The 12,253-nt window shown below is 37.3% G+C and overlaps 1 protein-coding gene across 4 annotated transcripts in view; it reads right to left on the reverse strand.

Annotated features, from left to right (window-relative positions):
* Positions 1-12,253, reverse strand: part of Tfpi (tissue factor pathway inhibitor) — a 42,675-nt gene that overhangs the window by 11,823 nt on the left and 18,599 nt on the right. For all 4 annotated transcript variants that reach the window (XM_036183094.1, XM_036183095.1, XM_036183093.1 and 1 more), the window contains exons 3-5: positions 11,276-11,398; positions 7,597-7,794; positions 6,132-6,170 (exon numbers count right to left, since the gene is read on the reverse strand). In XM_036183094.1, the coding sequence (XP_036038987.1) occupies positions 6,132-6,170; positions 7,597-7,794; positions 11,276-11,396 (358 nt within the window). In that variant the 5' untranslated portion in view covers positions 11,397-11,398. The remainder of the gene's footprint in view (positions 1-6,131; positions 6,171-7,596; positions 7,795-11,275; positions 11,399-12,253) is intronic.

The following is a 12,253-nucleotide window of genomic DNA, read 5'->3' on the forward strand; positions in this document are numbered from 1 at the left end:
CTCCCTCCCCACCCTCTCTTTTCTTCTTCTTCCAAGCGTTGGACTGAACCAACAATGTAGAGGCAGAAAGGAAATACATGTTCGGGGATTAGAAGGGCCTTTGCAAAGTCTAATACCCTTCCTTTGATCATGTTCCAAAGCAGGCTGAACACAGCTGTCACAAAATTTGTGATATTGTGACCTACATGGCAATCTCTATCTACGTGCATATTGTGAAAAAATTGAGTTAGTTTTCAAATGTATTGTGCTCAAACATCTTACAGCACTTGAATATTTCGGACAAAATTCCAATTCCTCCATTTTCTCCTATAAATATATTTCTGTGATAGCAAAATGAACTATGATACTCTCCCATGTCTTAAAGCAACTATATATATATATATATATCAGGAAGTCAGTGCTCACAAGTGCTCTACTATCAAAAGAGTGTGCATTCCATGCACTTCAGATACAGAGCCAAGAGTCCCCTAAGTTGGAAGTGACCTGAAAGCCTCCTCCCTGGGGACTAGTTCTCGGAGTACCAGAAGGCACCATTCAAGCTTCCAAAGGAGTGAGGTGACCAACAGTCCTACCCAGCTATAACAACTATAAACAAAAATGACCAGAAGGACACAGAGTGCAGTAGTGATACACGCATCTTAACGGTAACCAACAACTCTATGATTGTACTTAGGATCCCACTAAACAAGAGATAAATCACGCCTGATTCCAGAAACCTAACTAACTACCCAGGGATAATGAAGTCATGGATTTTAGAGAACATAAAACCACCACTTTACTAAATCTGCATAATCCCTAACTACATTCTCAATATTCACAGATAAGTGTCATCCTCACCCGGCACCAAGAAAATGTCTAAACCACACCTAATCTAAATGCAAATTTATGAAGATCAATCCAAACTGATACAGCTATAACACAAACCCTGCACCCAAGGCTAAGGGATCCTTGTGAAAGAGTGAGCAGAATGAACACAAGATCCAAGGGAACGGAGAGTTTGCTGTAAGATTGTGTCTCCTAGAAAGTCAGAAGCTACACAGATAGTCTCACCAACATGAGCTGAACAAGAACAATGACAAGAGACATGCTAAACCTGGACTAGGGGAGGACCATGAGTCCTCAACCCTACACAAACAACTACAGGCAACTGAGGAAAGCTGAGAGTCTGAGATATAGTCCCCAGAAGGAGCATGCATACTGATTAGCTATCCAATGCCAAATGGTCAGCCCTGAAAACACATGTGTATGTGTATGTATTATGTAAATATGTATATATGTGTTGTGCTACATTACAACTGATCAGATCAGAAACATATATTATATATTTAGGAACATACATATATGATTATGAGTTTACTATGAGATTGTATCTCCTAGGAAAGTCAGAAGCTACACTCATGAAGTCTCACCAACATGACTGATGTATGTATATATCAGCAATTAATGAAAAATAACAGCCATGAGTTTGAAGGAGACCAAGGAAGGATATATGGGACAGGAGACTTTGGAAGGAGGGAAAGGAATGGGTAAAGGTGTACTTATAATCTCAACAAATAAAAGAAATAAAACAAGAGTGCCTACTCAGTAATGTTAGTGATAGCCACAGCAGTTGCAGATCTGAAGAAGAATCCCCAATTTAAAAGTTCTTATACCATTTTAACAAAGAATAAAAACCTATTTTCTATAACTTCTCAACTTGCAAATTAAAAAGTTAACTTTGTTTCTTATTGACTCTTAAAGTAAATGTCAGTGAAATGCTTACGTTGTTTCCTTTTTCAAATTTAAGTGAATTTATTGTGTACAAAATAATGGCTTCAAGCATATACATTATGAAATAGTTATATCTGAATAATTAATAGATCCCCTCACATGACTATAACATTTTTAGACTGAGAACACAAGTAACATCCACTCTCTTAGCTGTCACAAGAATTAAAGATACATCTGTCAACTATAGTCCAATAGATCTTTCGAATGTTCCTTCCTATGCGATGGCTTTATCGCCTCAGTCACCTCTCCCCCACACAGTCTTCAGTAATGGCAATGCCACTCTCTACTCTTTGATGACCCTTATAAGCTCCATGACTGAGACCAGGCTGTAAATTGCATTCAGCCTGATGCTCACCAAGTTCAGCCATGTTGTTGCAAGTAACAAGACTTCCTTCTTTTCCACAGCTGAATAGTTTCACGCTGTGTGGAATATGACACGTTTTCTTCATCCCTTTATTCACAGATTGAACTTCAGTTCATTCCATAGTCTTGCAGAATAATTCAATGAATGGCATGTGCAACCTATTGGTTTCCCTTCTCTTTGATATGTGCTGAGTAGTGGGGTTGATTGCTATACTAAATGGTACATCAATTTTTGATTTAAAATTTTGATGAAGAGCATCCATATGGTTTTCCCTGATTGCTGTGTGGATTTAACAGGAATGAAATGACAGCTCATTTGAGTTTGGATTTGTGTTTCTTTGATTACTAGTGTTGTATAATCATTTCTATCGTATTCCTGTCCTTTACCATGAGTGTCACTATATGTAATTGTGACATATATAAGAAATGGGAAAAACAGTTCTGTAAATTTTAATATTTTAAGGGGAAAAAGACATACATTCAGTTCTCACTTTGATTAATTTTACGACATAACTTTTCATGAAATTTTAAGTAATCTTAAAAAATACAAATTTGGGGGGCTAGAGAGATGGCTCAGAGGTTAAGAGCACTGGATGCTCTTCCAAAGGTCCTGAGTTTAATTCCCAGAAACCACATGGTGGCTCACAACCATCTATAATGTGTTCTAGTGCCCTCTTATGGCCTGCAGTGCAGGCATACATGCAGGCAGAACACTCTATACATAATAAATAGATAGATAAATAGATAGATAGATAGATAAATCTTTTAAATACATATACCAATTTTATGCATAAAAGTTAATGAATGAGATATATTGCACATTAAAAGCAAAATTGTAATATAACTTATGCTAATGACCATTATCAATAAATTCTATATGGAAGCTTTTTTTTACCTGAGACCCCTACAAATTATATGAGTTTATTTTAGGAGAAAACTGAGAATGCACACATATAAAATAACTCTTAGGTCTATAAATTAAAACAAAAAATAAAACAGGATTATAAGTAAAGTAATTCTCCATATTCCTTAAAGCGTCATTCTTTTGGAATTGCATACAAACTTGTGTTATAGAATATTATTTTAAGGTGTATTACTTTTGTTTATGTTGCATTTGTTTAACTCTGTGAAGCTGTGTTACTGTGCCTGTTTAAAATACCTGATGGTCTAATAAAGAGCTCTGTATGTCAAATGTGTTGCTCTGATTGGTTAAAATAAATAAAGTGCTGATTGGCCAGTAGCCAGGCAGGAAGGACAGGGTTGGTGGGACAAGGAGGAGGAGAATTGTGGGAAGTGGAAGGCTGGGTAGAGAGATACTGCCAGCCACCGCCATGACAAGGAAGATGTCAGGTACTGGTAAGCCACCAGCCACGTTGCAACTTATAGACTAACCGAAATGGGTTAATTTAAGATAGAAGAAGTAGATAACAAGAAGCCTGCCACAGCCATACAGTTTGTAAACAATATAAGTTTCTGTGTGTGTACTTGGTTGGTTCTGAGCGTCTATGGGCCTGGCGGGTGAGAGAGATTTGTTCAGACTGTGGGCCAGGCAGGAAAACTCTAGCAATACCTGATGGTCTAATAAAGAACTGAACAGCCAATAGCAAGGCAGGAGACAGAAATAGGCAGGGCTGGCAGGCAGAGAAAATAAATGGAAGGAGAAATCTAGGAGGAGAAAAGAAGAGCAAAAGAGGAGAGGAGGATGCTAGGGGCCAGCCACCCAGCCACATGGCCAGCCTCGGAGTAAGACTGAAAGTAAGATTACAGAAGCAAAGGAAAAAGCCCAGAGGCAAAGGATAGATGGGATGATTTAAGTTAAGAAAAGCTGGCAAGAAATAAGCCAAACTAAGGCTGGCCATTTATAATTAAGAATAAGCCTCGTTGGGGATTTAGCTCAGTGGTAGAGCGCTTGCCTAGCAAGCGTAAGGCCCTGGGTTCGATCCTCAGCTAAAAAAAAAAAAAAAAAGGAATAAGCCTCCTGTGTCATTTATTTGGGAGCTGGGTGGTGGACCCACACAAAAGAAGAAAAATAATCAACAACACAGTTGTGGTAAATGGTACTCAGTTATAATAGGGTAAGAATATTGATGCAAGCTATACAACATCTTTCATAAGCCGTAGAAGTACAATGCATGCCTACACCCCAAGAAATTGCTTAAAACTAATCTTTCTTTCTGAGAGAGTGGCCTAAATCTTCATTATCTTTTGATTTTCTTTTGATATCTTGTAATAGTGTCATTATCATTAAACCTGAGAAATGAAATCAATTTCAATCCTGTTTCAATGCTATCATTGAAGCATATCAACTTCAATTTGATGGAATTTTTACTATGGAGTAATAGAAGCAACTAAACACTTTTAACATTCATATGTTCAGAGCATTAATCTTTTTCATATTTAATATTTAAAGTGATTGTTTCTTGAATTCCAAAATATATTTTTTACATTCTATTTTTATAATAAAAATTTTCTGGCATTTAATATTTCTCTAATTTTATGTTTTAAAAGAACTCAATATTTTGATGATGCCATTTCCTTTCACAAAAAATATCTTCTTTCACTTGTAGAAAAAATTCATTTTATAAATGTACTGTTTTCTTGAATACTAACAATAACTATGACCTTACTTAATTGGAGTACTGAACTTTGTTACCAAGATAATCCACTATTTGAAGGGATACACCTTTAAAATTATAAATAATCACTTTTATTAGTTATAAAAATTGTGATTGAGTTTATTTTATTCCTTTTTTTTTTCTTTTATTTGTTTTGTTCTTTCAAGACAAGATTTCTCTGTGTAGCCTTGGCTGTCCTGGAACTCGCTCTGTAGACCAAGCTGGCCTCAACCTTAGAGATTCATCTGTCTCTGCCTTCCAAATGCTGGGATCAAAGGCATGTGCCATGACAACTATTTTATGCATTTTTAATTGAGTTCTTATAAGTTAGGTCTGAATATTTCCAATTAGTAAAAGATATATTCAACTGTTTCCCAGACAGGTGAGAATTAAAACTGTGTAAAATTTAAGCACACCTTGGATTTTGCATCTTTGCTTCCTTTAAATGACTTTATCTTCTCATTATTTTGGGTTAAACAGCTTGACTTTTTGGATATTGTCCTATTTAATGCAAATATCATCAATGGTAATTGGGTTACATCCATTTTAGGCCTTTATTTAAAGCCGGTTGAACCTGGTGATTGGCACATCTTTGGACTACATAGTAAGATGGATGACATAGCAAGAGTGGGGCAAAAAATGGAGCTTGTTTCTCTTAACCCAATGATACTATTATTATAATAAGTCCTTTAAAAGAGTTAGATCTAGTAAAAATTCTTTCTTCAAAAAAAAAAGCTATATGCACACTAAATAATGATGAAGGCAAATACCGTTAACTATCTCTACTCATTTTTCCATACTGGTGACAACTCAAGAATATACACCATGCAATGACATGTACTAAAGTCACACAGTGCTGAGCCTAGCAAAATTGGGAACTAAAATGAGACAATCAAGAGCTAAATCTGTATATGCATGTTATTAAAATAGCCTGTGTAGCTCCGGATCAACAGTTCTCAACCTTCCTGATGCTGTGACCCTTTAATACAGCTCTGCATGGTGTGGTGACCCCAACCATAAAATTATTTTGTTGTTACTTCATAACTGTAATTTTGCTACTGTTACGAATCATAATGTAAATATCTAATGCACAGGACGTCTGATATGCAGCCCCTGTGAAAGATTTGTTCTACCTCCCTGAAGGGAGTCACGACCCACAGGTTGAGAACAAACGCTCTAGAGAGCTGTGTACAAAACTCATGGTCCATGGAGCCTCCCTGCTGAACAGTGTCTGTGGTGACTAAGTTTCCGCTGTATCCACTTAAAGAAACATTATCTCTGATGTCATGTAAATTCAAAGTTGACCCACAAGAGAGGTATATAAACTGAATATCCGGCTGTCTTAGATAAATGCTACTAATTTTCACATAAGTGAAAGTTCACCTGCTCCAGATGGTGTCTTTACAGTCTTCTTTTTAAAATCTATAAAAGAAAGTATGTAAATTAGTGGCCATCATTTATAATGTAATATTATGAACTTAAACTAGAACAATTACATAATCCCATTAATATTATCCTCCTACAGAATGTCTTAGTAACTCAAGTTTACTTTTATTTATAGATGATTATAGCCAGTCATTTTTGTTTATTATTACTTGTGGTGGTGGTGTTTATCAAATACAGGGCCTTATAAATGCTATGCAAAAAAATTCTACCACTGAATTGAACCTCCAGCTCCCACTTCCTTTTTTTGAAAATTAGTTTGATATATGAAAAAAGTAGACTTATACATAGTAATAGGGTGTTGTGTCATGTTTCACTACACAAGTATATTGAGTAATGTTTAGGGGAGGCTAAATATATCGACCCCCTCAAATATATATATCAATTTTTTGTTTGTTTTTTCACGACATGGTTTCTCTCTGTAGCTTTGGAGCCTGTCCTGGAACTTGCTCTGTAGACCAGGCTGGCCTCTAACTCACAGAGGTTCGCCTGGCTCTACCTCCCAAGTGCTGGGATTAAAGGCGTGTGCTGTCGCCGCTGTTGTCGCCGCTGCTGTCGCCGCTGCTGCCGCCACCACTGCCACCACCACCACCACCATTGGACTATATCAATTCTTTTTGTTGAAACCTTTTAAAACTCCATGCAGCTTTTAGAATGCGTAATATCTTGGTGCCCATAGCTCCCCGACTATGCATTAGCATCGGGTAAAACTACCAATGATAAAATTTGTAAACCTTGTTAAAATGTTATAAAATTATGATGTGACTCCAAAGTAATATTATCCAGTAAAGTTTAATAGTACATTATCATGTGCTTTATAGTCCAACAGCAGTGAAAATCAACACCAAAGCCAGGTTAGGTAAAGTGTATACAGCAAGGATGAAATTTTGACCTTTTTTTTTTTTCTGTATTAAAATTCCAATAAGAATGATTCCTTTCTAGGTCAGGCATAGACTTAGAAGTGCTAAGCTGACCCAGTAGAAATTTGTATGTGTTAATATATAAATATCTTGGGAGCCTAACACTCATCTCTCTGATCATTATCTTCTGAGAAGAGTGTGGGAGAGCATTGTTTTTAAAGGCGCAGCCAAGTCTATAGAAAAACAATTCTTTTCCTGCCAACCCAGCTCCCACGTAAGTTAACTACAGTCATTTCATTGAACCTATGAAGTTCTGCGGTCGACTTCAGGGTTCCTTCCCTTTTCCCTGTAGGAGGGATTCTAAGATAATAAATGAGGCGTCATAATTTTATGATAACTGACACGAAGAAATCAAAAACAACAGTTGACGAGGAAATCTAGAAATGTAAGCAATGGGGTTTCTTGGGAAACAGCACTGTTCTTCTAAAATTACTAACTCTGCATTTAGGACCAGTAGTAACCCGACAGGCTTCCTGGAAACCTACCTCTTATGCATGTTTCCTTACACTTTTCCAGGGTGTCAAATCGGTTTTCGTTTCCTAGGCATCCCCCGTATATAAATTCTTCACATTGTTGAGTAGCAATATTGAAAAAATAACTCCGTATCATGGCTTTGCACGGCCCATCATCCATCTTCATGGCACAAAACGTATGCTTCAGTTTCATCGGTGGCCGCTCGGAACCTACACAGTAAGAATAAAAATACCACACGTTTAATTCTCTACCAACCCTGTGATAATGCCCTTGCTGTCATTTTGTCCGATGTATAACTTCCACTCTCAATGTTTTAAATAAGGAAACTGAAACAGAAAATATAAATTATTATGAGTTCAGTGAAAGGAGAGTGCATATGTCTTCCATGTCTTTGATAATTTTAATGATCCTTAAAGAAGGTGCTAGAAGCTTTAAATGGCATAAATTAATTAGTCCTCTAGAGGGCAGCAGTACTCTGATCAACTGAAAGCTATCCGTACACTACTGAACTATAAAATTATTTTCCATATGTTTTCAATGTTTTCATATAAAAATATTTTGAAACAAAGTATAAACTTGTAGATAGATGATAATCTAGTAATAAATCCATTTTTAATTCCTTGCAATTTTAAAATGTGAACTTTTAGAAAATACTCATATAAATTTGATTTAGGTTATTTTCCACTACCTTCTTCCCTTTGTATTTTATTATTACAGTTATCTATATTAAACAAATATCATTTTTAGCCATGTCTTAATAATGTTAACATTCTAACAAAGAAATTGAATGTTGTCATTTATTTATCTGTTTCTTATTTGTCTACTTTTTTATTTGTGTGCATATATGTGTGCAGATATTCTCATGTGAAGAGGTGCACATACACCCTGACTGTCTTTCTTCAACTACTATCTATCTCTCACTAGCCAGGCACTCGAAAGGTAGGCTACGCTGGCCGGCTTGCTCTCTGCACAGTGGATTCCAGGAATCTGCCTTTCTCCCGCTTCCCACTACTGGGCTTATAAACATGCACCATCAAGACCCAACATTTTTTACATAGATTCTGGGATGAAACTCAGGTCTTGCTAGACAAGCACATTACAATCTCCCCAGTCCAACCATTTATAGGACTAATAAAATTACAGTTAGACAGCTGTGGTGGTTGGGGTTAATCATCAACTTGCAGAATCAAGAGTCACCTGAGAGATGGCTTCTAAGCAGGTCTGGGGTATGGTTAGATTAGATTAGATTAGATTAGAGCTATACTGATTAGATTAATTGACTGGGAGAACCTATCCACTGTCGTTGGCTCCCACTCTCTGGGCTGGGGAACTAGACAGTGTAAGGGAGCTGGGCACAGACTTTGTCTTTCTGCTCTCTAATGATTTATATAAAATCTTACTGAAATTTCATGTGTGTGTGTGTGTGTGTGTGTGTGTGTGTGTGTGTGTGTGTGTTCAGGAAAACAACAGAGCCCAAGTTCAGCCTGCTATTTGATAATTTTGCCACAGAGGGTGACAGTGTACCACAGAAGAATTGTTTTGTTTTTTTCAAAGCTGTCTATGTTGTTACACTAAAAATGGAATTTTTTCTGACTAATTACAATTTCCCAGAACTTTGTTATGAAATTATCTGATGATTACAACTTTGGGTTGTGGGTGCTATCTTCATCTTACAACCAAAAAAAATTGCAGAAATTAACTAAGTTGCTCCTGTTTATACCAACTCATGATAGAATTGCCCTTCACATGCTGTTATAGCAGGTATATTACACAATCTTTATAAGAATAATATTGTCATCACAAGCCTGTATGACTGTGATGCCTAATATGGCATTTAGGTTAAACAATTCAATTTAATAATGTAATTTCCATTCCATAGCATTCTAAGAATTTACTTTATAAAGTTGGAAATCATTTTCCTATGAAAATCTTGGCCAGGCAGTAGTGGCACACACCTTTAATCCCAGCACTCGGGAGGCAGAGCCAGGTGGATCTCTGTGAGTTCGAGGCCATCCTGGGCTACCAAATGAGTTCCAGGAAAGGCTCAAAGCTACACAGAGAAACCCTGTCTCGAAAAACCAACAAAAAGAAAAGAAAAGAGAATCTTGTACTGAATCTTAGTTCCTTTCCCTATGTCTTTGGATGTCAAAAAAAAGTCTCAGTAGACTATGGGGTGCTCAAGGTCATGGGGTGCCCTGACTGCTAGGATATCACTCCTCTGGAGATTGTTCATGAATCTATGGCCTGCAGGTAACTTACTATCTAAGGGTCCACTTGCTGTGTGCCTCTGGGTATTGTAAAATTAATTAAAAACCAAGCAGAAACAAAGCAAACCTAGATAAGACTATGAAAGTCATTGATCAAAAGAACTTCAAATCTACAATAAAATCAAGCCGTAGCTAGAGGCAGGACCCCTACCTGCAGTCCTAGCCCTCTGAGGCAGGAAAAAAACTCGGGAGTGTAAGGCCCATCTGGACTATGTAGTGAGAACCCTCTATGAAGCTGAGAGAATTTAAGATTTTTCTTCTCAGCCACCATTATTCCCTCCCATCAACTACAGTTTCAAGCTCAGAAGATGTATTTCCCTGGCCTTCACTAAATGGGAAGACACTGAACAAATTCACTAGAGATGAAAATGTATACATGGAACTCTGTGTATACATCAGAAATAAAATATAATTTGGAGTATCAAGTTGTTCATATTTTCCATTACGAGTAACTAGAGTTCTATCAATTGTTTTGTACAAAATGTTACTTTGGGGCAAATATATAAATCTCTAAGATGCCTGCTCCAGTTTTTTTCTTTTTTCACTTATTAATATTTTCATTTTTGACACAGTTGGTGGAGTTGAAACTCACTTCCACACTAGTTCCTTTGATGTCCAGCTCAACCAGCTTCCCACATCAGTTTCCTACAGACATTCTTACTCTGAAAATACTGTTAAGAAGGAGAGGACGGCTAATGTTCATGTCACTGTTCTTTTTCCTTTTCAGACTTTTCCTGGCTCAAAGATAAAATCGTGTTGGTAAGAACCCCCCTCAGCTCTTTACTTCTTACAATATTCCAGAGCTTGCTCTGGTGTTACTGTCTTACACAAAATGTCTCTCTTGCCGGGCAATGGTGGTGCACGCCTTTAACCCCAGCGCTCAGGAGGCATAGGCAGGTGGATCTCTGTGAGTTCAAGGCCAGCCTGGTCTACAGAGTGAGTTCCAGGACAGCCAGGGCTACACAGAGAAACCCTGTCTTGAAAACAAACAAACAAAAGTCTCTCTTGCTGAAATGACTTTATTTTGGGTAGTCTAAAAATTAACCCACTTAATACAAGAACTGTTTTAAAGAAAATACTACTTTGTTATAAACAAAAAAAAAAATTATAAGGGGGCTGAAATGATGGCTCCACAGTTAAGAGTACTTGCTGCTCTTCTAGAGGATGGGGGTTCGATTCCCAGCACACCAGAGTGGCTTACAATTATCTATAACTCCAATTCCAAGAGATCTAATGCTGTCCTCTGGTGTTTGAGGACACTGCATATGCATGATACATAGACACACAAGTAGGCAAAACACATATGCACACAGAATAATAGAAAAGTAAAAAAATCTAGCACAATGAAAAATATGAATTTTATACTAAATAAAGAATTTTGATGAACTAAAAGAAAAGAAAGATCAACTTTGCAATTCTTTACCTGTGATTTCTGCATATCCATCAGCTTCCTCAGGCAGAGCATTAAGAAGCTTGGGGACAACACTAAGCAACAGACACACAGCTGCCCAAAAGGCATGTTCTTTCTTCATTATGGAAGCCATTTCTGAAATACAGAACGAAAACATACTTCCTAAATAAACAGCTCAGATGTGTCTGTAGGCTTGGAGGTGCACAAACGTCAAAGTGAACTTAACACATCACATATAATCCATATTCACATGCTGTTGTCAACACATTCCAAAGTTCACCTTTAAAATGTGTGCTTGAAACGTATAAAGGCACAATCACCTCCATACAGTGTACATTTACTCATAGTCCGAAGGAGGCCATCTTTTGGCCTTGAAAATACAAAGGGAACTGCTGAGAGATGCCGAAGTGCTAGTTAGTACGGATTGGTGCTATCTCTCAGGTTGTAATCTAGATTTCAATATAGGTTGGGGAGGACACAGCAGAAGAATGGGGCAGTGTTTTAAATGCACACTAAAATGACTTGACAAAAACATGGTTTTAGTCTGAAAGGGTCGCACTTGCTGTGGCACTCGGCTCTTTTCTTTCTTAGTCCGAGCTAATTGTCTAATTGTGTTTTAACTTTCCCAGCTTTTTTGCTAACATTCTTAAAACAACTTCCAATTTTTTTACTACTCTTTCCCCCTTCCTCTCCTTGTTTCTTGTGGTATTTGTCTTATAACCCATTTCCCAGCCAGGTTTTCTGTGAGATAAGCACATAGAAACTGCGCACAGTACCAGTATCTGTCATCCCAGCCACTCCCTGTCTTGAACGCCTCAGTTCACTTTTCCCCAGTTGAGGGAGAAGTGATGAGCTAAGGCTTTTGCTCCCTGAAGGAAATGAGTTCCTGCAGGAAGTGTGGCATTTCCTGTTACAGACTGATTGAAAGATCTAGATCTAAAAAGGAAAAGAAGTTGAAAAACACGTAGCTTAAAAAAAAAAAAAGACTTC

The sequence above is a fragment of the Onychomys torridus genome, chromosome 4, assembly GCF_903995425.1.
Source record: "Onychomys torridus chromosome 4, mOncTor1.1, whole genome shotgun sequence".
Classification (NCBI taxonomy): domain Eukaryota; kingdom Metazoa; phylum Chordata; class Mammalia; order Rodentia; family Cricetidae; genus Onychomys; species Onychomys torridus.